The 23944-nt window shown below is 48.1% G+C and overlaps 1 protein-coding gene across 1 annotated transcript in view; it reads left to right on the top strand.

Annotated features, from left to right (window-relative positions):
* SLC26A9 (solute carrier family 26 member 9) overlaps window positions 1-23944 on the top strand; it is a 46859-nt gene that overhangs the window by 20688 nt on the left and 2227 nt on the right. Inside the window, exons 8-20 of the mRNA XM_030561601.1 lie at window positions 456-538; window positions 2592-2739; window positions 5228-5341; window positions 7332-7409; window positions 8662-8757; window positions 11684-11790; window positions 12460-12529; window positions 13726-13818; window positions 14961-15080; window positions 16057-16374; window positions 16759-16813; window positions 18077-18222; window positions 23855-23932. Coding sequence (XP_030417461.1) covers window positions 456-538; window positions 2592-2739; window positions 5228-5341; window positions 7332-7409; window positions 8662-8757; window positions 11684-11790; window positions 12460-12529; window positions 13726-13818; window positions 14961-15080; window positions 16057-16374; window positions 16759-16813; window positions 18077-18222; window positions 23855-23932 — 1506 coding nt within the window. The remainder of the gene's footprint in view (window positions 1-455; window positions 539-2591; window positions 2740-5227; window positions 5342-7331; window positions 7410-8661; window positions 8758-11683; window positions 11791-12459; window positions 12530-13725; window positions 13819-14960; window positions 15081-16056; window positions 16375-16758; window positions 16814-18076; window positions 18223-23854; window positions 23933-23944) is intronic.

The following is a 23944-nucleotide window of genomic DNA, read 5'->3' as shown; positions in this document are numbered from 1 at the left end:
GGGTTCTATTCCTCACACTATCCCAGCTCGCTGCTATTTCAAAATGGGTGATGACATGACTGATCAACGTTGTCTTGTGTGCCTCCAGTAATACTCATCATGGATATCCTGTGATGAAAGGGGACAGAGAAGCCCAAGTATTATTATATCCTCAAGAGGAGGAGAACCCCTCCAAACCTTTGTTTCTTTCTCATATTTTGGATTGCCAGTGCACTCCTTTAATGTCTGTGGGGGTAAACTAATCTGTGACATAAACGGACATAACGCCCATTGAAGTGGATGGATGTTTCTCCTGCTTGATCCAGGGCTGAATTTGGCTTTATGGGTCTCGTTCTTGGTTGTAGTAGGCATTAGCCACTATCTCACCATCCCGCACAGCTAAGCCCGTGCAATACTGCGTAAGGATCTGACAATGCTGCCTCCGCTTACAGCTCCTTTACTCTTTGTGATTTCAGGTCATAGTAGCTACTGCGGTCTCCGGCTGCTTGAATATGCCTGAGAAATACGACATGCCAATTGTTGGGAAGATTAAGATGGGGTAAGTGCGTGTGCAGGCCTGATTCCATTTCCAAGGGCTGATTCCCTCTGGATCAGGGATAGTCCCCTACCAGCCCATGGTGCAGTCTGAGATACAACTCCCACCGAAGTGAGGGATAATGAAGGACATTGATTACCGAAATGGAGAACTCAATGAAAGGGACACCATTTTATTATTGTGATCATCTCTTCCTCTCCCCAAATCTGACCCTTGCCCCATTTACTGAGGTTCCTCCATAGCTCTCCCTGAGTGATTGCCTTGTCCCCAGAAAAATCTATGCCCCTAACAAACAGCCTCATGCAGAAAGGCACCACTGAGCACTACCAGGGGGTAGAGAGGGGTTTCACTCTGGTTCAGGTTCTGCACAAGGCAGGAGCTGAATGTGACCATTATCTGCAGTGGGGTATGTACAGTGATCGCAGGAGACTGGGTTTGTGTCCCAGCTCTGCCACAGCCTCCCTGAGTGACCTTGGGCAAGTCATTTTATCTTTCCAGGCCTTGGTTTCCCATCTGGGAAATGTAAAATCTTCCCTTCCTTTGTCTGGCTTATACTTTGTGTCTGTGCAGCACCCAGCACAATGGGGCAACAGTTTTTGCTGGGGCCGCTAGGTGCTACCAGAATACAAGTTACTTGTAACAAGTAATAATAACTACAGCAGGGAGTGACTGTCTTTTGTGATTGGTATCCGAAGAGGCCACTAATTTGCCTGAGCATTCATAAATCATCCTACAATATCCTAGGATAAGGACTAACCCCAGGCTGTAGCAATAGTCCTGCAGCACTGCACTCAGATACCATTGTGCTGGGTGAGGCATGGGAACCAAAATAGAACACAATCTAGGGCAGGCTGGAGTGGAAAATGTCTCCTAATCCTTCTTTCTTTATCTGAGTCAATGCATTAGTGGATTATAAAGGGCAGCATATAATTACCAAGCTTAAATTGTGTAAAGCATACAATACTGTGCTTATAATTACAAGGAACACACAGCACCAGTCCTGTGTCAAAATAATAAACAAGGCTGGAGCTGGGACTGTGTCTAGGGTATTCAACATGTGCAAAGCACGGTAAGTTCTGTAAGCCTGGGGAGCACATTGGCACTAGTATTCTTTTTAGAGATCTATTTCATTTAGGTTCAATTGAAATGTTGTTTTCAATTATTATATCAGAGAGTCAAGGTGGGAGGTAATATCTTTTCTTGGACAAACTTGTGTTGGGGGGAGATACAAGCTTTTGAGGCACTCCACTCTTTTTTCTTCAGTCCTGAAGCAGAGTTTTGTGTAAGCTCAAAGGCTTGTCCCTCTCCCCAACAAAAGTTGGGCCAAGAAACAGTATTACCTCCCACCTGGTCTCTCTAATATCCTGGGACCAACACAGCTACAACAACACTGCATATTATACTATCATAGACAATAAAAGTCAAAATGAAAAAGTTGTTTCAAAATGAGAAAGTCAAAACATTGTTTCAACCTTATCAAAATGAATTGTTTTGATCTTTTTTCAAAATGAAATTTCGTCGACATTGTCTCATTCCTGTGAAATGTTTCGAGTTGGTCAAATTTTCTGACTCTTCTACTGGAAAATTTTTGAGGAGCTCTAATTCTTTGGTGTTGTTAATGCAATTCCTGGCACTCCTCTTTCGGTTGGTTCTGAGCCAATGGCTCTGCATGGCACTAGAGGGGGCTGTGTTGCTTGGAGGTACAGTCTTTCAGATTAAAGAGAGAGCAAAAGATGTTGTCACTTGGGATCATTTAAAATCCTCTCGCACTTTTTGCAAAAGCTCCAGCATCCTGACCAAATCCCAGCTGGAGTCCACTGACCTAAATTTCCCCCACAGTTTCATTTGGATATGTCATTCTTCACTCATCTTCCTGAACAGTTGTGCAGTGCTGCTGTGCATCGTTAAATAGCTGCTGTGTTTCTCCCAGAGGTGACTGCACTTTAGTAGTGGGTGAAGTGAATCCTGTGTATATATAAAGTCAAATCCTGGTCCACTGGCTCCATCTCTAAACACCTATGTCCTGACAGCTTTCTCCTCTATTCTTTGGCTGCAGCTTCCCAGTCCCCACACTCCCACTGGTGAGTAAGTGGAAAGATATGATTGGCACAGCTTTCTCACTTGCCATTGTGGGCTACGTGATCAACCTGGCCATGGGGCGAACGCTGGGAACCAAACATGGCTATGACGTAGACCCCAACCAGGTAACATTTAAAGGAATATAGTCAAGATCAGGGGTGGACAAACTTTTTGGCCCAAGGACCACATTGGGGTTGCGAAACTGTATGGATGGCGGAGTAGGGAAGGCTCTGTCTCCCCAAACAGCTTGGCCCCCACCCGCTATCCACCTCCTCCCACTTCCCACTCCCTGACTGCCCCCCTCAGAACCCCTGACCCATCCAACCCCTCTCTGGTCCTTGTCCCCTGACCACCCCCCCAGACCCCACCCCCTATCCAATCCCCCTATTCCCTGTCCCCTGACTGCGCTGACCCCTACCCACACCCCCGCCCCCTGACAGGCCCCACCCGCAGACTCCCACACCTATCAAACCCCCCCCGTTCCCCATCCCCTGACTTCCCCCCTCAAACCTCTGTCCCATCCAACCGCCCCCTGCTCCCTGTCCCCTGACTGCTCCCTGGGACTCTCTGCCTCTTATCCAACCCCATCCCCCACTCCCCACCCTGTTACCATGCCTCTCAGAGCAGCAGGAGCTTGCAGCCCCACCGCCCGGCCGGAGCCCGCCACACCACTGCATTACCCAGCAGGGGTGGTGGGCCAGAGCGCTGGCGGTGCAGCCAGGTGAGGCTGTGGGGGAGCGGGGACAGCAGGGGAGGGGCCAGGGACTAGCCTCCCCAGCCTGGAGCTCAAGGGCCATAGTTTGCCCACCTCTGGTCAAGATACTGCTGGGTATAATGGATGTGAAAGTGGAAGCGTATTTAATAAGTTGGGAGCTTTTAAACACACTCAGTTTCTTTGAAATTTGTGTCTTTCTCTCTTGCGCTCAAACTTGCATAGTGGTAGGGTTGCTCATGATTCCGGGGCTAAGTGCACTGGTTTGTTGTTGTATGTAGATTGTCTGTGGGCTAGAGGGAGATTGTACAGGATTGGGGGAGTTTAGGGTGTGATTCCCCTTCTTTGCTTTCCCTCCACGACAGTCTCACCTCTCTCTCTCCTTCCACCCAACTGACCACATCAGGAGGCCTTCTTTCCCAGACACTCTAATATCAGTGCTCCCTGCTCTGCTCGAGACCCGTGCAAGGAAACAGTTGCACGTGCTACAGAAGGCACACCCCTGATCAGCACACGGCTCTCTGTTCCAGCCATGTGTTTTAGGGAGAATGTGAAGGAAGAGAAGACTATGCCTGTCTGACTCATGCAGAAGGCATCCTTGTAAAGATTTTAGGGCATTTGGGATTCCAAACATTTGTTATTCCTCATTGTCCCTCCTTTTTAAAATGCCTCTGCAGCTGGTCGCAGACACAAATTAAGGCAGGATATTTGGGAACTGGGTCCAACTATCAGCCTCAGTGCAGGACTGAATCATCCAGAAGTGGTGAAACAGCTAGGGAAAAGGACCTAGACAGACAAATGACACCAGAAGAGTGGGGTTTGATCTGGAAAGGAGGACTAGCAACCACAGTCTGTAACACAATAAAAGAAAGTTTCTTTAAGACACTGTTTCAATGGTACCTCAAACCCATCAGGCTAAAAAATACATATAGATTGAACAGGGATAAATGTTGGAGAAACTGCAGTGAAAGAGGAGATTTTATGTAGCTATGGTGTACATGTCCAGTCATTAGAGAGTACTGGGATGCAGGCTGTAACCAAATATCAGAAATGGTTGGCTCTCTGTTACCAAATGAACCTTTGGTAATCCTCCTGGGGCTTCCCAGGAGAAATGGTCAAACAAGAGGAAATGAAGAATTAATCTCTCACCTGCTAATAGCTGCTTGGCTGCTGAGGCCATCCTTGGAAAAGGAAAAATAGCCCAATCGTACAGGAATGGTTCAAAAACAATGGGAGGTTGTGGTTAGGGAAACACACCAATTACGTACCTAGGAAATAGACAGAGGACAGATAGATACTTAGATATTTGGTTACCTTTTACTCAATACTCAGACAAAATACATCCACCTGCAAAAAACCTCTTGCACCCATCCAGTTTTTGGGAGTATTAATAAAATCGCTAGAGACAACATATTATAGGTGTTGTAATGATGCTCACTCTGTAGTATGGTAACACCCTGTGAAACAGAAAGATCTGATGATTATATTCCTGTATAATATCTCTTCAATGGCTGTGATGATTGTTTTGTTTCTGATGTTTGCATGGCAAGAATTTGCCAGCTTGTTAAAACTTCCTAAAGACATAGTTTTTATAGAGAAATCCAGTTGGTCTCTTGTTGCCAGGCACTGGCTGGAGTTGTTGTGTCATCATGGGCATAATTTAGGGAATCCACCAATGCCTCTGGGATGAGAAGGAGCAATCCTCTGGGTGAGGAAAATGGGCAGAAATGATTGCTGTGTGCAGGGCGGATAGTACTGCTCACACAAGCAGAGCAAGGGGGATCCCCGTGACCTACTTCTCTCACCTCCCTTTAATTGCTGCTAGAGGAAACAGTAGGGAGCCGGCACAAGAGTGATGCTTCCTTCCTCCTCTGACAAACACCTTCCTCTTCTCTCCACAGGAAATGCTTGCTCTGGGCTGCAGCAACTTCTTTGGATCCTTTTTCAAAATCCATGTGATCTGCTGTGCTCTGTCTGTAACCCTAGCTGTGGACGGGGCTGGAGGAAAATCTCAGGTTATTACTTTCTTCTTCCTGTTGCTCAGTTTCGCACTAGAAACTGTGATGACACCTCCATGATTAGCTTATAGACAGCCACAGAGGGGGCACCTAAATGTGTACAGTGGAACCATTATCTGCTAAAACTCAGAGCCAGAGATTCAGACTCCACTGTTGCTAATCCAGAGTAACTCCACTGACTTTAGCGAAGTCACTCCAGATTGACACCATTGTCACTGAGAGCAGAATTTGAACCTGAAGGCTGTTTTTCTGAGGGGCTAGCTGCAGGGTGCCCAGAGGGGGGAGCAAGAGGGGCAATTTGCTCCAGATCCCAGGCTCCGCAGGGGCCCCCACGAGAGTTTTTCAGGGCCCCTGGAGCGGGGTCCTTCACTCGCTCGGGGGCCCCAGAAAACTCTTGCGGGGCCGGGCCCTGGAGCTTCTTCCGCTCCCGGTCTTCACTGGCGGGGGAGTCCTTCCACTCCGGGGCGGAAGGACCCCCTGCCATCGCATTACCGCCAAAGTGGGACCTGTCGCCGAAGTGCAACCCGGTCTTCGGCGGTAATTCGGCGGCAGGGGGCCCTTCCGTTCAGGGACCCGCCGCCGAAGTGCCCTGAAGATCTGCGGCGGGGGCCCCCCGCCATCGAATTACTGCCAAAGAGCGGGCTGCACTTCGGCTGCGGGTCCCGCTTCGGCGGTAATTTGCCGGCGGGGAGCCCCCTCTGCGGGTCTTCGGGGCACTTCAGCGGCGGGTCCCAGAACGGAAGGGCCCCTCGCCACCGAACAGGGCCGGCTCTAGACATTTCACCGCCCTGGGGGCCCCCTGCCGCTTGCCGGTCCCACGGCTCTGGTGGACCTCCCGCAGCCATGCTGCGGAGGGTCCGCTGGTCCCACGGCTCTGGTGGACCTCCCGCAGGCATGCCTGCGGATGCTCCACCAGAGCCGCTGGACCAGCGGACCCTCCGCAGGCACTCCTGCAGGAGGTCCACTGGAGCCGCCTGCCGCCGATGGCCCCAGGCCTCCGGAATCCTCTGGGCAGGCCTGGCTAGCTGGCTCACATGACTAATGATGATCATAGAGCTGTTACTCCCCAGAGTGCCAGCTGGAACCAGACTGAGTCTCTATCTGGCTGGAAGTTGTTACAATCTGATGGATGTCTCCAATGGCCTCTGTATGGGATGGGTTTGGTGAATCTCAACCCATTTTCCAGTGAGCAAGGGTCTACATCATCAAAACCATGCTCCTGACTGGCTGTCGTGCTGACAGACTCAGCAGAGAGGTCAAGGACACATGGGTCACTGAGACCAAATTGCCCTCTCTCTCACAGAGGAGGGTTCCTCCTCATCAGGGTTGGAGCACATTAGCGCTGGCACTTTTGCTGCCCATGCTGGGGAGCAAGTACCTGTTAATCTTGAAGGTTGTTCAGTGTAGGCAGCTCCCTGGGACTGCACTGGGCATTGTGGGTGCTCAGCACCTCCCAGGCTCAGGCATAAGGGAAGCGCTTTGTTCTCCATTGCAGCTAATCCAGGAGATTTCACTAATACTAAATGCATTCAGTGTGAAAGCTCTTCTTCTCCATGCCAGCAGGCACTCCTGTGTCTAATATGCTGGTCATTCCACTGGGTCCTCTGAGAAGAATTCCCTGCTCCTTATGATTTCCAGGTGGGCACTGGTCATGTGATGCCAGACCCTTCTTCACTATTTAGCTGTTTTCATTTAATCTGGCACCAACAGCAGTGACTTTTAATGGGGGCCTGTCACAGGGACAAGTCTTGGGCAAAAGCACAGAGCTCAAGTGAACTCAGGGGCAGAGAGATTAGGTATCATGCCCCAGCTCTCACTGCAAATCAATGGCAGGACTAAGATAAAACCCCTGAATCCAGAGCCCCATCCTGACACTCAAGCCATTAGCTCCATAGTTGTCCCAATTTAATTGGTCCCCAGTTTAAGGAATGACATAAGGTTTAAAAATTCCAGGTTACCACTGTAATTATTCTTTTTGTTTCCTCAGATGGCAAGTTTCTTTGTAGCGCTGGTGGTTATGATAACTATGCTGGCTTTGGGAATCTACCTCGACCCCCTTCCAAAGGTAAAACCACATGCAACCAGGAGGGCCATGGAGGGTGGGGGGAATGTAAGTAGGGACACCATGGGGTATAGCTAACCTGCTCCATTTCCTGTGTCATCTATGTCCATCAAACCAGGTCAGCCTTCCTTGCTGTTTGTAAATCAAAGAGCCATCAGATGAAGCTGCACATAGCTCTAATAAACAACTCCCCTCCCCACTCCTTCTCCCCATCCCATGAAACTCACTTGATCTGGGGTTTTCTCAAAACCGGGTCCACTGAGTGAATCTGGATCAAGTGTCAAGAGAACCTGAGCTAATTCCTGGTTTCAGCACAAAAACTAGTGAAAGGCTTGGAGTAAACTTGGAGTTTAGATTTTGGGTTTATTAAAACTTGAAATCCAGAGGGAGCAAAGTGATGGGATTGGGACAGTGTTTAATTTGTGCCAGGGCTTGGCAGGTCAGAGCCCTGGCACCTCTGGGCTTGCTGCATCAGTTATGAATGTAAACAAATTGTTTGAGTCCCGGCGCCTAATTGCTTGAGTCCCGGCACCTCTTTCATTACAAATGAAGCATTGAATTCAGGGAAGTATTAGACCATGCTGCCTTTTTCTTCCCATCATTTTGTCTTTAGTTATGTACGTCCAGGTGGGAGATGCCCTATGAACAAATTATTTACTATTGTAATTATGTGATTATTTAGTAACTAAGTTTGGGCTGTGAAATCTGGCCCAAGTTTCCCAAACTTCTAGGGGTTTGGATTCAGGGTGTTGGTTTGGTCCATTTATTTAGACTGAAGCCAAGCTGCTCCAGTGTTGGGTGTGTTCAGAACCAGGTATTTGGTTCAGGCCTGTCTCTAATAATGACACTTAGCTTGTGTTAATTATTTATGATTAGCTGTACTACAATAGCACCTACCAGCCCTAATCATGTACTGGGATTCCCCTGTGCTAGGTGCTGTACAAACACAGAAGAAAAAGATGGCCCCTGGCCTCTGCATAAAAAACCGAGCCATCCCATAGCATAGTTTCATAGTGTGATGGGGCCACGTCCACACTGATTCTCTGGCAGGCAAAAGGGAACTGGTGGGGATAAAACAAATTATTTTGGATCCAGATTCAAACATGATCTTTGTTAGCTTCATCACCCATTGCTAATCCCTCTTGGCAGTCAGACCTGAAAGCACGCGATATTTGCAACAAGCAGTTTCCTCTTAAGAAATAACACTTTCATGATTCCTGTCTTGGAGTCTAATTTGATACCGTCTCCTTGGCAGGCTGTGCTGGGAGCCCTGATAGCAGTGAACCTGAAAAACTCCCTCAAGCAGCTGGCTGATCCCTTCTACCTGTGGAAGAAAAGCAAGCTGGACTGTGTGAGTCCTCCATCGCGAGAGTCCTGGGGGAGAAGGAGCAGAATCTGATGACGTTTTTCAATAGGAGTGAAACTCACCCCTGCATGGTGGGGCAGCCCAAGACATAGGCACCACCACTTAAGCCCTCTAAGCAGGACTTAGATAGGACCTAAGTAGTGCATAGGCCTCATGCTGGCCGCATGCAGAAGGGGGAGTTTCACCCTATAAGCACAATAACACCTCCAACCCACTGCTAGTCGACGTTTAGCTTGATCATCACAAGTAAGGTGCAATGTAGAATTTGTCTGGTCTAGTCGAGCCCTGTTGCACTTAACGCATGTAATGCAGAGATCTGAACTACTACCTGCCCTATTTAAATGCCAATCAACCTAAAGAGCCTGTTTGTCAAGAACAAGCCAAACCGGCCCTACTCAATATCTCCGAGTCATGACTTAAAAACTCAGCCAATAGCCCTCCAGGGGAAGGAGAGGCCATCATCAAAGATAAGGATCCCAGGCACTGGTTGACATATAAACCCAATCTGAGAGCATGGGGGAGACAGAAAGGAATTTGGAAATGTCTGACATTTAAAGATTTTGTTTGAACAGGACTTATGCTGGTGGGTGGTATCTGTGCAAACTGGGCCAGAATAGCCTGCCAAATCCCAAGGAAGCTGCTTTATCAGAGAAACAAGGAATCCAAAAGGACTGACTTGAGCTTTCCTAAAATACTGTTCAAACAGGTGCTGGAGAGATGGGTGATGATTCCAGGCAGGGCCTTTTAAAGTGGTGTGAATAGTTCAACCCATTCTATGAATGCACCACATAACAACACATTAACAAAGGCCAGGCCTGGCGCTTCCATTTAGGCGACTAGGACGCCAGGATTTGGGAGGGCAGCAGACTGCTCCGGTGGACCTCCCACAGGCGTGCCCGCGGACGGTCCGTTGGTCCCGCGGCTCCGGTGGAACATCGGCAGGCACGCCTGCAGCAGGTCCACCGGGGCCGTGGAACCAGTGGACCGTCCACAGGAACCCCTGTGGGAGGTCCACTGGAGCCGCGGGACCAGCGAGCCAGCCCTGTGCCTAGGGCGCCGAAAACCCTTGCGCCGCTCCCAACAAAGGCTTTGCGCTACAAAGGACGGATCTATATTTCAAAGCAGTCCCAGAATGCCTATGAGTTAGGAGTGTGATTTGGTTTTGCATACTAAGGCCTGGTCTATGCCTAAAGTTAGTTCGACCTAGCCGCATGGCTCAGGTCTGTGATGCAGCTGTAGAATTCTTTTGTCAACCAAGCTACCAGCTGCAGAGTGGATTTACTGCAGTGAGGGAAAAACCCCTTCCATCATGGTAGTAACTGTCTACACTACGGTGCTGCATCTGTGCCACTGTGGCATTTGTAGTGTAGACATATTCTTAGTTATTCCAGTAAAAGCCCTAGTGTGGATGCAGTTCTATTGGCATAAAGGTGCCTTATACCTGTATGGCTTATTTAAATGCCTGAACTGAAATGAGCTATACCTGTATAAGCACTGTATAATTGCAGCCACACTGTGGCATAGTTAAAACAACAAAACCTTTAAGCATACCAACCTGTCTTGACTAGTCGAAAAGGTACATTTCTAAACTAAGTGAACTCACCTGACTTGAAACACCACTTCAGTAGCTATTTTAGACACAGTTTAACTCTTTTAAAATGCTGCCAGCTGGTTTTGTTGGAGCCTAAAGATTTGTCCTGGCTACTAAAAGTATTTGTGTTTAGGTTGGGCTTAGCCAACTTGTTCACCACTTTTCCTAGTCAAGACAAACTCAAGTCATATTACCTAACCTGATTTTAAAAACACCTGTTTTCACCTTGGTCCAGACAGACCCAAAGTTTGGATCCCATCTGTGATCTTCCATAAAGTTCAAGAGGCTTGGATCCAATGTTTGAGTTCAGATCCATCTTACTGACATAAGTTCAAGCTGTGCTGTCTTTTGGATCAAATAACAAAGCAGGGCTCTGGTCACCTGTAGTTAAGAATGATTGCACCACCCTTTTTTGTAACACAGCGCTGTTGATCCTGGTATCCTGGCCAAATTTCAGTTAGGTTAATTGCATTCTGCCAATCTAAATTTTCCCTGGAATTTCAATTGGATACAGTGACCTTCTCCACTTCCTGTCCTAAACAGTTGTCATGACATTGCTATGTGATATCAGATGGCTGTCATAAGCAGGCTGCATGGCTCACTCTTCAGGTATCACATAGTTTATAAAGGGCTTATGAGGAAGGGAAGTCACTGATCAAATGAAAGGTTTTGGTTCTGCTTCTCTATCTTATACCAGAGTAAATCTGGGATTTGAATTCAGTGGTGTTACCCCCTGGTGTGGATGAAATCAGAATCAGGCCAATTACTCCTGTTGTGGGTGGGATGAGGATTCTAAAATGCTTCTCAAAGGGCATTGCTTCTGCATCAGTTACGTATCTAGGCCTTTTATACCAGCTGTAAAAAATGTTTTCAAGTATATGCACATCCCTACTAAAAGACTTAGCAGCAGCAGCAGCAGGGGCTTTCAGAAAGGCATGAATACATTAGAAAAGGGCCTAAGCAGCAAAAGTCCTGTCTTGACTGGTCAGCAAGGTAGTGAGTGAGCTAGTCTGGGTACTGAGGGATATCTGAAGTACTGTACAAATGTACTGACACCTTGCTAAAGCTGAGGAACTTGAGTTTATGGCACTTGTGCCTCGGTGTCCCAAGAACAGACACTACACATGAAAACTTTTCTTGTGCACCAAACAGCAATTTACAACTAGAAAAAGGTCTAAGCTGCAAAATTTAGATTTAGGTTTTTTAATGCCCAAGCCATAGGTATTTTGGTTCTGGTCCATCTGTCCTTGCTAATGTTTCGTCAGAGTGCCCACTGCTTGTGGAAGAGAGAAGTGACCTGCCATTCTCGTCTTTCCACAGTTGGTCTGGGTGGTGAGTTTCCTGTCAGCTTTCTTCTTGGGCCTGCCGTTCGGAGTCGCTGTTGGAGTGGGATTTTCTGTGCTGGTGGTGGTTTTCCACACTCAGTTGTAAGTAGCATCTCGGTGCCAAGCTGCAATATGGCCACACAACTGCAGAACATTTTCCAGTTACAAAACAACCTGGGGGGATCTTTGTATCAATTGCCTTCGAGCTAGATTTTCAAAGGAGGATCTAACAGGAGGCCCTGCAAGAATGCAGGCTCCAGACTTTCCCATTTCAATGTGCAAACAGGAATGTCAGTTGTTAATTACTACCTAGTTTCAGTTCCTGTGCACAGTAACTCAGGTGCCCACTCCAGAGTGGGTGTATTTACCTGCTGCTATTTACCCTGCCCAGAAAAACACCAGCTCCATGTGTCCTTCCCTAAGGAATCCACTGCTCATAAAGGGTGAAATCCACCCTTTGCAAAGCCTGGCACAAAGCCTGTGTGTTACTTACTCCCCTCAGCATAGGCCTTAACTGGTGCACAGGCCTCCCCCTGGTCCTCTGCACAGGGGTGAATTTCAGCCAAAGAACAGAGCAGTCTTGTGAATTAACCTTGCTCTCACCGGTAGCGAACACACTGAGGCACCCAGTCCTGTGTGAGCCTCTAGGTGTTACCATAATATAAATAAACAGTAATCCTCGTATGCTGCACACTTTCATGGCAGCAAAAGAAGCAACATTTTTCTTCCTCATCTTAAATGTAATCTATCTGTTGTATTTTTTTCCCCTAGTCGTAATGGCTCTGCCCTGGGTCAGGTAATTTCAACCGACATTTACAAGAACCCCAAAACCTACAAAAAGGTAAGTGTGGAAGCTAAAATCTCCTAACCAAAAATGCAAGCCCCCCTGTTTCTCATTCCTGCATGACCTGACCAATAAGTGATTCAAAGGGGCTGTAGGCTGTGTTACTATCTCTCCTGATTCAGCTCAGTGGGGTTATTTGCTTGTTATTTTTTTCGGAAGCCATAACAGTAGATCTGCTCCTTCTCGTGGAGGTATTTGTGATCATTTACTACCTGTCGGTCTCATTTTAAGCAGAAGACCCCCAGATTTTCCACCCGTCTGCCCCACCTAGGGCTGGCTCTAGCCATTTTGCTGCCCCAAGCACAGCGCACACTGCGGGGAGCGCTCTGCTGCTCGCTGGTCCTGAGGCTCCGGTGGACCTCCCGCAGGCATGCCTGCGGAGGGTCCGCTGGTCCCGCGGCTCTGGTGGACCTCCCACAGGCGTGCCTGCGGATGTTCCCCAGGAACTCTGGGACCAGTGGACCCTCCACAGCCACACCTGCGGGAGGTCTACCGGAGCCACCTGCCGCCCTCCCAGCAACCGGCAGAGTGCCCCCCATGGCGTGCCACCCCAAGCACGCGCTTGGCGCACTGGGGCCTGGAGCCGGCCCTGGCCCCACCTGCAGGGTTGGTTCATTGGTTACATTATTACTCCATGGTAAAGCTGAGAGAGCTGGCAGTTGTATCTAGAGTTGTGCAAATCACTGATTTTTCAGTTCACAGCAATGCCCAGAAATAATTGCTTTGGGTCGAGCAAAACGTTTCCTTTCTATTTTGTCCATTTTTAAATGTTTTTTATTTTTAATAAAAACTTAAAGAAATTTTGAAACAAAAAGCCATTTGGAGTAAAAAAAATTAAAACATTTTGTTTAAAAAATGTCAACATGAAATGTTTTTATTTTTTTCTGACTTTTTTGTTTTTAAGTGGTTTTTTTTCCAGCCAAAACAATTTGGTGAAACAGACATGAATTTTTGAAACGTTTTGGTGTTGCCAAATCTGGATTTATCACCAAAAGAAGTCTCAGGCAAAAAATTTTGCCCAGCTCTAGTTGTGTTCCCCACAGATAAGCACTTATTGAAAGTTACCTGAGATTTCTTTTCCAGATCTATTCACCTCACCTGTATTTTCTCTTGTTGCAAAAACTCCAAAGCTAACAAGCCCATGCAAAGGCTTGAGTTCTTGTGCATAGTCTGAACTCTGATGTCTGTTGCAGGTCCGTGAAATAGATGGGATTAAAATTGTGACCTACTGCTCCCCACTGTACTTTGCCAATTCAGAGATATTCAGGGAGAAGGTTATAGCAAAGGTAAGAAAACTTTAGCCAGCTTCTGTTTGCAGAGATGGTGGAAAGCGCTAATTGGTTTCAAAAGTATGTGGATCTCAGCCTCTGATCTGACTGCCCATAGCCAGCACGGCCTGGGAGCACCGTGGGGGACTGTGTGTTCAGTTTCTGAGGACAGAGACCATTTCTCATGTCAGTCACCTTAGCCAGGAAGGGAGCTCATCTGAGGCCTCTGCTGATAAGGAGCATTGCAGAGTTTGGTCGACAGCAGACCACCTGCATGTTTCCCCTGCATGGGCCTGCTTTATTAAGCCCTTCGGGTTCATAACATAAGCATTTCATTTGCCTTCTCAAGTATCAGCAGTTCCTTTCCCAATCAGCAGGGTTTCATAAATAATCCCTTCTGTCCTTCCAGGTCATAGTCCTTTTCTTCCCTGGTCTGTGGGTCTCTCTACAGCTCTCCTCTGATGCACCCTCCTGGCTGCTGCCATGTGACTTTTGGTCACCTGACTCAGACACATCTAGTGTGCCAGCTGCAATGTATTCCCACTGTTACTATCACATCTCATGTACCACATGCTGGGTAATAACATGAGATGATTCCATGCTTGCAAAACTAAACTGGCTCTTTAGTAAAACAACGATTGCCAGAGGTGCTGCTATGGCCGCTAGCATTCCAGCCATGTGCACACAGACTGACTTCCCGGGGCCTCCTCCAAACTCTTCCCTCTTTCTGCAATCTGTGCTCCTCCATCCAAGTTTTGTGCATGTTGCTACAAGAGCTTTGGACTTTAGCTACTCAGGGTATGTCTACACTGCAGCTGGGAGCAAGCTTTCCAGCCCAGCTGGACAGATTCACATTAGCAGAACTCAAGCTAGCATGTTAAAAATAGCAGTGTGAACATAGCAGCTGAGGCAGAGACTCACCCTGAAATGGGGAGTATGTAAGCTGGGGGGCACGTTGGTTCCATTCCAGCCCATCTAGTTCTACTGCCTTCATATTTTGTGCTCCTGAGAAAGGAAGTATTGTTAGACCACGTGCCAGCATGGGCAGTGGTCTGTTTCCCTTTCTGTTTCTCATATATGGGTACAAGGCTCTTGAGCTCACATCACTGACAGATGAGCTACATAAGCAAACCCAGCTCACTATCTCTCTTTCTCCGCAGACTGGGGTAGACCCCGGCAAAGTGTACTTAGCCAGGAAAAAATATGTGAAACATCAGGAGAAGAAGGCGGCTTCACAAAAAACAACGAAGCTGCAAAAATTGTTCTTCGGGAACAAGAAGGTAACTCACTGCGGGTTTCTTTGATTGCTGTATAGCCCCATGTACATCCATGTGTCCAACCTCCCTGTGGCACTTCCCCCTTCCCTCTCTTACCTATAGCACGTGCTACAGTGACCTACACAAAGGGCCAAACCATGCTCACACCAAACTTGGGGGCAAAAGTCCCATTGAGTCAGTAGGAGCAGGATTCAGCTCAATTTGCCCAGAGTGTCTAGATTGGGAATGAGTAGCCCAGGAGCCCATAGCATGTAACTGCGGGGAAAGATCACCTGTTAGTGATCTGGTCTCCTCTTCATGTTGTGGCTAGTGAATCAAAAATGACATCTGTGATGGAAGGGGGCGAATGTGGGCACAGTGTTTCCAGTCTTTATTATTAAAATGTATGTGAATATATATGCAAAGTAGATATAGCCCTTAGGAATTTTTTGGCAAGTTGTCAAAGTGGCCTCCCGTGTTTGAACACAGCTGGCTGAGGTAATTGGTACCTGGGAAGACAACTTAGAGGATCCAGGAAGCAGAGGCTGTATCAGCCCTGGCTGTGCCTCCACATTGTTCTCCTCCTGACTGGATCCTGAGGGCTTTCTACATCTCACCCCTTTGGCTTCTCTTTCCATGGTCAGGGGAGGCTGTCAAATGTCCTGTTCCCCGCTGGATACCTTGAATGCCCAGCCAAGGGTAACGAATGGGCCAAGTGCGGGGGTGGGGGTGGGGGTGGGGGGCTTTGTGGCCAGAATGCAGCTTGCAGTTTGAGACATTGACGATGTTTGACAAACTGGCTGATCCTTTGGGCGCAGACAAAAATCAGACAAGAATTCACACCTGCTGTAACTCCACTGAACCGTATAGAGTAATGCCAGCGATGACACTAGCCTGATGGATGTCTTTCTAAAATACAGACACAAAATTTGGGCTGGATGAGGTAGGTCAAGAGCACTGATAATTGCATCCTGACCTGATTGCCTTTGTTTGACTGCAGACCTTGTCAGTGCAAGAGCTCCAGAAAGATTTTGAAAGCACCTCTCCGACAGACACCAACAATAATCAAATGACTGCCAACGGCACCAGCATCTCCTACATCACATTCCACCCCCCTGCAAACAGTGCCGGGCAGGTCAATACCTCAAGTGAACAGGGCAGCATCTCAAGCCATCGGGGCAGCACTTGCAGTGTTATTCCAGCTGCAAACGTCGACCCAATGATCACAGCACCACCCTATATCAGATTCCACACCATTATCCTGGACATGAGTGGAGTGTGCTTCGTGGATCTGATGGGCACAAAAGCTCTGGGGAAGGTTAGTTCTCTGCCACTAATTCAGCATATGAATCCTTGGACAAGTCACTTCTTTGCAACTCTGTTTCCCTTCCATGCAATAGGGATAAAGATACTTCTTCAAGTGATGGTCCCTATTGTATTCCACTGTGGGTTTACGTGGGTGCACCATGCACCCGGAGCCAGTGAGAAGGAATACAGTGGAATACAGATAGGGACCACACATCCTGAAGAACCTCCAGTTACAGGTTAGTAATTTCCTTTTATCTTCCTCACTTGCAGCTTGTGAGGGTGTATGAATTAGCATCTGCAAAGTGGGTTCAGATCCTTTGATTAAAGGCCTTTGATTAAAGTCCAAAGCATCTCTAAATATTATTATTGTTTCTCTCTCCATCTTCCCGTCCAGCTGTGTTCCAGCTATCAGAAGATTGGGATTAAAGTCTTCCTGGCAAACGTGCATGGTAAGCATCCAAGCATTGCACATTGCTTTGTGCTCTTTCCCCCATTTCTCAGACACAGGCGTAGCAGTGATATATTTCCTATATTGAATCAATGGAAAGGGTGAGAGGAAACCATAGGGAACCAACAAAGTTTTCAGTTATCTCGTCCTCTCCTGTGACTAATGCAGGATTGGTCCCTACAGTATATTCACCACTGCTACTATGAAATCTCCTAAGTGATGAGGTATCCACCACATGCCACTCCATGCTGATTATTTTAGGAAGCGGGATTTCATAGCTCAGGGCCACTGAGAATAAAGCAAGCTTGTAGCAAGAAGAAAGAGTTTACAGAGCTATTTCATTATACAAAGGCAAAATGAAAAGGGGGATGGTTTTCTTTGGGATTGAGGCTTTTGGATATGTTTTCCGCTTGAAAACATTTTTTTCAGGCCCCGTTGCGTTCTCTTTGGAGCTTAACAGCTGTGGCTAATGGTTATAAACATGCAGGTTTGTCGGCCCACAATAGGACAGGATTATACTTAGACTTTCCTGGGCTTCATTGTTCTCCATAATAATGTGCAATTGACATGTCAGAGCAACTCAGAACAGATGAGACGGAAGAAAGGAGGGGGAATGTAGACTGGAAAAAGTCTGCGCTTGGTGTGTATAATTGTAAGCATCTTATCTGGGATTGGCTATAGCTGTAGTACTTCCATAGTTTGCACCTATAAGAATACATATATATGCAGTAAATCTGTCTCTCCTCACCCTTCCTTTCTCTCTTCCAACCACCCTGCCTGCACTACTGACATGCCTCACCCCAGGACAAAAATTCTGCCAGAATCCTCCCCATCCCAAAATCATGGAAAACTACCTTCTCCACTGCTGCCCCCCATGAACCACTGAAAACCCTCCCTGGGATGCCAATGCAATCACTTTCCTCCTGCTCAGCCCAACAGACCATCTTATATCAGTCACAACCTCAGAAACCAACCATAACACAGAACATAGGACAAAATTCTGCCCTCATTTACACACCTGCAAGTGCATCAACAGCAGGGGGCCCTCTGGCTTTAAATGAGACGCCAGTTATGCACAGGCTTTGCGCAGGCACTCTACTCTGCTCTGGGAAGAAGTTCTAACCATTTCCTTTCTGATCTGGTAAGCGTCTGCCCACCGGGATTGCTACCGGTTCAGGAACTCTCCGTCAGCCCCATTTACTTTCAAACAGCTCCTCCTTCAGTCTCTTTCTCTTTGCTCATAACATCTTTTCCCCTTCTGCAGCTCAGGTGTACCATGACATTAGCACAGGTGGAGTCTTCGAAGAAGGGGGCCTGGACCCAAGTCACATCTTCTTGACCATCCACGATGCTGTTCTGTTTGCGCTGGCAAATACCAGAGGAGTCTTCCGTCCTCCTGGTTTAGAAGAGGTACACCTTGGGCTTTCCACCAGGTTACAGAACCGCAGGGCTGCATTCTGCCCTCAGCTACATACATGCACTACACATGAGAGGATAAGAGCCTACTACTGTTATTCCATTAGCTCAGTGGTTCTCAAACTTTTGTACGGGTGACCCCTTTCACACTGCAAGCCTCTGGGTGTGACACCCCACCCCTTAAAAATTAAAAACACTCAAACATATTTAACACCATTATAAATGCTGGAGGCAAAATGGGGTTTGGGGTGGATGCTGACAGCTCGTGACCCCACCGTGTAATAACCTCGCGTCCCCCTGAGGGATCCTGACCCCCGGTTTGAGAACCCCTGCATTAGCTCAAGTGGTAGAGGCCCAAGGTTATAAACCAGACACCCAGATGGGGGTCACTGTCCAACCCTGTTGAAGTCAGAAGCATTGCACAGGTGTAACTGGGATAGTTTGATTACCAATGGGGAGGCATAGATGCAAACAAGGGCACAGATCAGCCCATACAAACTAAAGGAAGAACATGTCCAAGGGTATGTCTACACTACGGGATTATTCCGATTTTACATAAACCGGTTTTGTAAAACAGATTGTATAAAGTCGAGTGCATGCGGCCACACTAAGCACATTAATTCGGTGGTGTGCGTCCATGTACCGAGGCTAGTGTTGATTTCTGGAGCGTTGCACTGTGGGTAGCTATCCTGTAGCTATCCCATAGTTCCCGCAGTCTCCCTCACCTAGTGGAATTCTGGGTTGAGATCCCAATGCATGATGGTGCAAAAACAGTGTCGCGGGTGATTCTGGGTAAATGTCATCACTTATTCCTTCTTCCATGAAAGCAACGGCAGACAATCATTTCGCGCCCTTTTTCCCTGGATTGCCCTGGCAGACACCATAGCATGGCAACCATGGAGTCCGTTTTGCCTTTTGTCACTGTCACCGTGTGTGTACTGGATGCCACTGACAGAGGCGGTACTGCAGTGCTACACAGCAGCATTCATTTGCCATTGCAAGGTAGCAGAGATGGTTACCAGTCGTTCTGTACCATCTGCTGTGCCATTGTAAATTGGTGATGAGATGATGGTTATTAGACCTTCTGTACCGTCTGCTGCTGTCATGGGTGCTCCTGGCTGGCCTTAGCTGAGGTCGGCTGGGGGCGCAAAGACAAAAATGGGAATGACCTCCTGGGTCATTCCCTCCTTTATGGTTTATCTAAAAATAGAGTCAGTCCTGCCTAGAATATGGGGCAAGTGTACTAGAGAACCAGTGTATCAGAGAACCAGAGAGCACAGTCACTCCGTGTCAGATCCCGCAGAAATGATGAGCTGCATGCCATTAACGCGGGATGCCCCTGCAACAACCCCACCTGTTGATTCCCTTCTCCCCCAACCTTTCTGGGCTACCATGGCAGTGTCCCCCTCATTTGTGTCATGAAGTAATAAAGAATGCAGGAATAAGAAACACTGACTTTTTAGTGAGATAAAATGAGGGGGAGGCAGCCTCCAGCTGCTATGATAGTCCAGACAGGACATTAAACGGTGTGGGGGAGAGGAGCCCAGCATCCCGCTGCTATGATAGTCCAGGCAGTACAGAATCTTTTCTTTAGACATGGAAGGGGGGGGGAGCTGATGGAACTCAGCCCCCAGTTGCTATGATGAGGACAGTTACCAGCCGTTCTGTACCATCTACCAGGAATGACCGGGAGTCATTCCTATTTTTACCCAGGCGCCCCCGGCCGACCTTACCTGAGGCCAGCCAGGAGCACTCATGGGCTGATGATGATGATGGATAGCAGTCATATTGTACTGTCTGCTACAGGGGAGGGGAGGGGAGGAGAGAGGATGCTGCTATTCATTGCTGCAGCACCGCGTCTACCAGCAGCATGAAGTAGACATAGGGTGACATATAAAAAAAGTCAAGAAACGAATTTTTTCCATTTTCTTTCACGGCGGGGGAGGGGGGGTAAATTGATGACATATGCCCTGAAATACCCCGGACAATGTGTTTGACCCTGCGGACATTGGGAGCTCAGCCAAGAATGCAAATGCTTTTCGGAGACTGCGGGGACTGTGGGATAGCTGGAGTCCTCAGTACCCCCTCCCTCCCTCCATGAGCGTCCATTTGATTCTTTGGCTTTCTGTTACGCTTGTCACACAGCACTGTGCTGTGGCCTCTGTCTGTCATAGCCTGGAGATTTTTTCAAATGCTTTCTCATTCGTCTTCTGTAACGGAGCTGTGATAGAACAGATTTGTCTCCCCATCCAGCGATCAGATCCAGTATCTCCCGTATGGCTCATGCTGGAGCTCTTTTTGGATATGGAACTGCATCGCCACCCGTGCTGATCAGAGCTCCACGCTGTGCAAACAGGAAATGAAATTCAAAAGTTGGCGGGGCTTTTCCTGTTTACCTGGCCAGTGCATCCGAGTTCGGATTGCTGTCCAGAGCAGTCACAATGGTGCACTGTGGGATACTGCTTGGAGGCCAATACTGTCGATTTGCGGCCACACTAACCCTAATCCGATATGGTAATACTGATTTCAGCGCTACTCCTCTCGTCAGGGAGGAGTACAGAAACCGATTTAAAGAGCCCTTTATATCGATATAAAGGGCCTTGTTGTGTGAACGGATGCAGCGTTAAATAGGTTTAATGCTGCTAAAATCGGTTTAAACGCATAGGCCCAAGACTACCAGTGGGAGGGGCAAGGAAAGTGACATGCAGCAACGTGGCACATGCTGTAAATACAGGGGTGACATAGGTTATTTAGTAAGATACCAGCTGGTTATTGCATAGTAACTCGAAAGGAAACAATGGCCAGGCTGCCGAGTTTATCTCATGATAACGTATTAAAACATCCAGACTTGCCACTATGCGTGTGCGCAAACAGCAGCTCAGCCAGGAGAAATATGCTACCAACAGGGCTGGCTCTGGCTTTTTTGCCACCCCAAGCCAAAAAAAAAAGGGGGGGACGCACCGGAGCAGCAAAGCAGGGAAAAAAGACCAAAAAAACACGGTGTGGCCAGAACAGCAAAGCGAGGTGGGGGCAGACAACGGCATGGCTGGCAAAGCAGAGGAAAAAACAAAACAAAAAACCCTACAGGGCAGCTGGAGTCAGGGTGCAGGGGGGCTTCCTGTGCTGCAGAGTGCACGCCCGGTCTAATGGGGGGAGAGGGAGGGAGAACGAGAGAGAGAAGGGGAACAGCCAGGGCTTCAGCAGGGCGCTTGCCACGCGGCCCCGACCGCTGCGCCGCCTGCCAGGAGGGCTCCGCCCCCCTCCGGTCGGCGGGGAGGGAAGGACGAGGGCTGCCCTACCGAGTTTGCTGCAAGGCGCTCCCCTCCTCTGCCCCCTACAGGGTGGCGGAAGCAGCGAACAACAACAACAACAACAAAACGGCCGTGCCGCCCTAGGTTTGGTCAGAATGCCGCCCCACACAATCTCCCGCCCCAAGCACGAGCTTGCTCAGCTGGTGCCTGGAGCTGGCCCTGGCTACCGAGAGACGTTCCCCTTTGGAAACCCTGCTTTCCTTTGGGCCCCTTCTCTCAGTGCATTTCTACCGCCACTGGAGGGTTGGAGGGGAGTGGGTGAGGCAGCATTTCTAAAGTGCAGCAGAGGGAGTGTAGGACTCCATGGCAGCCTGGAAGGAAGAAGAAGAATTATTATAACTCTGGGAACTCTTGTTCCCCTCACTGTCAATCACCACCTATTCCCTTACTGATCACATACATATTATTTACATTGCAGTAGCTGTTAGAGACCTGAGTGCTGTATACACACTTACTGAGAGACAGTCCCTGCCTCAAAGAGCTAGCAACCTAAATAGACAGGCAGACACAGGATTGGAGGGGAAACAAAAGCACAGAGAGATGAAGTGATATGGCCATGGCAACACTGGCAGAAGAGAACTCAGGCCTCCTGAATCCCAGTCTAGTGCACTATCCACTAGCTTATGCTGGCTCCTGAAAAACACAAAAATGGTGTGTTTTTTTGGCTCCCAGCACAAGGGCAAAACCTTCCTAAAACAACGTATGCAATTGAATCATGGCCTGTGCATTAATGAGGCATTCAGTGGGTGCGCACAATATGTGCACCTTACACCCCCAGAGGAGTAGCAGGGAAAGCAACTAATAGGACAGGAGGACTGGAGAGTCTTATGGGAGGGCTGGAGAGAGGGGGGACTGGAGAGTCTTATAGGGTGACTATACCTCCAGTTTTAGGAGGGACAGTTCCTTTTTTAAGCCCTGTCCCAGTTGTTCTGACTTTTTTTTTCTCAAAAGGAGGAATTTGTCCCATTTGCTCTTGCTGACTTGATCAGTTATCAAGAGCAAACAGGACAAAGGCCCACTTTTGTCAAAAAAGTGGGATGTGAAGGAATGTGCGGGGGGGCAAGGGGCAACGCCAGCCTTCCACTGGGTGAGAGGCAGGGCTTGAGAGAGCAATGACAGCCTTGTGCACAGACAGCCTCGTGCGAGGGTCAGGGAGGGCTTGGGGCGAGCAGCTTGGGGCGATGTCCCAGGAAACCACGGGGCAGCTGGAATTTTAAGTATAGCATCTGCGGTGCTGATGAGAGCATCAGCAGCACTCACAGACAGACACTGAGCTGTGCAATCATTTGTTTTATTCTTCTCCTGCTGAAGGAGAGGCAATCAGATACCGCAGTGAACCAACACAGACAGCGTGGCACACACAGCTATAAGCAACCGCTTCTGAACACCAGTCTTGCAGTTCACTATTCCCTGAACAAGCGAACTGTGGTCTGACCTCTCCCTTGCCTATGCTGTAACTAGCTCTCCCAGCCATGGGCTGCTCCCAGCCCACTTATTTGCCTTGCTACACCTGATAAAACTTCTGCAGCCTCAACCTTGGGCTGATCCTAGAAAAGACCTTATCACTGCTGCACAGCAATTATTTGCTTTTTAAGAGATTTGCTGAAGGTGAAACTGCCTGGTTACCACTGAGACTTAGGACAAGGAAACAACTGATTCTTTTTTAGTTTTGTTTGTTGAATCTAAATGTTGGGGCAGGCGGGGTTATCTTACAGGATCACTGTTAACTCAGTTGGGGCCCGGATTCCAGTTACTGTACTTTAAAGATCACATGCATCTGAGGAAGTGGGTATTCACCCACGAAAGCTCATGCTCCAAAACGTCTGTTAGTCTATAATGTGCCACAGGATTCTTTGCTGCTTTTACAGATCCAGACTAACACGGCTACCCCTCTGATACTTTAAAGAGGTAGTTTCACACTGGAACAAATATGTTGTTGTTGTTTTGTTTAAAAAAAAAAAAAAGAAGATCCAAAAGGAAATAGGTCTGATTCTCATCTGCATTAATGCCTCTTTATACCACTTTCACAGCCAAAAGGGACCACAAAGTGTAATGTAATGTAAATGTAATGCCGGAGTGGTGCAGTTCAGCCCTAGTGTAAATGCAAATCAGTACCAATGCACTTGCCCAATCATTTTCTGTATCCACTTTACTGGTTTTGGGGTCTGATGTTTTTGTCCACGCCCATGTCGAAGAATAGTTTGTGCTTCCAAACTATATAGGGCAACTTCATAGGCTGTTCTCAGGTTAGCTACAGTTTTATCTCTTTCAGTCCTGTGCCTGCTAATCATTGATTTTGACTTCTTCGCATGCAGAGACCAAGTCAGACAGAGCTCTCCATCTATGATGAATCTGTGGATGAAAGCAGTGCAGAATTTAAGAACTTGGAGGAGGTGAGTAATAGG

Source organism: Gopherus evgoodei, chromosome 4 (assembly GCF_007399415.2).
Source record: "Gopherus evgoodei ecotype Sinaloan lineage chromosome 4, rGopEvg1_v1.p, whole genome shotgun sequence".
Taxonomy (NCBI): Eukaryota; Metazoa; Chordata; order Testudines; family Testudinidae; genus Gopherus; species Gopherus evgoodei.
Note: the sequence above shows the minus strand (reverse complement) of the source record. Positions and strands in the feature narration are given on the sequence as shown.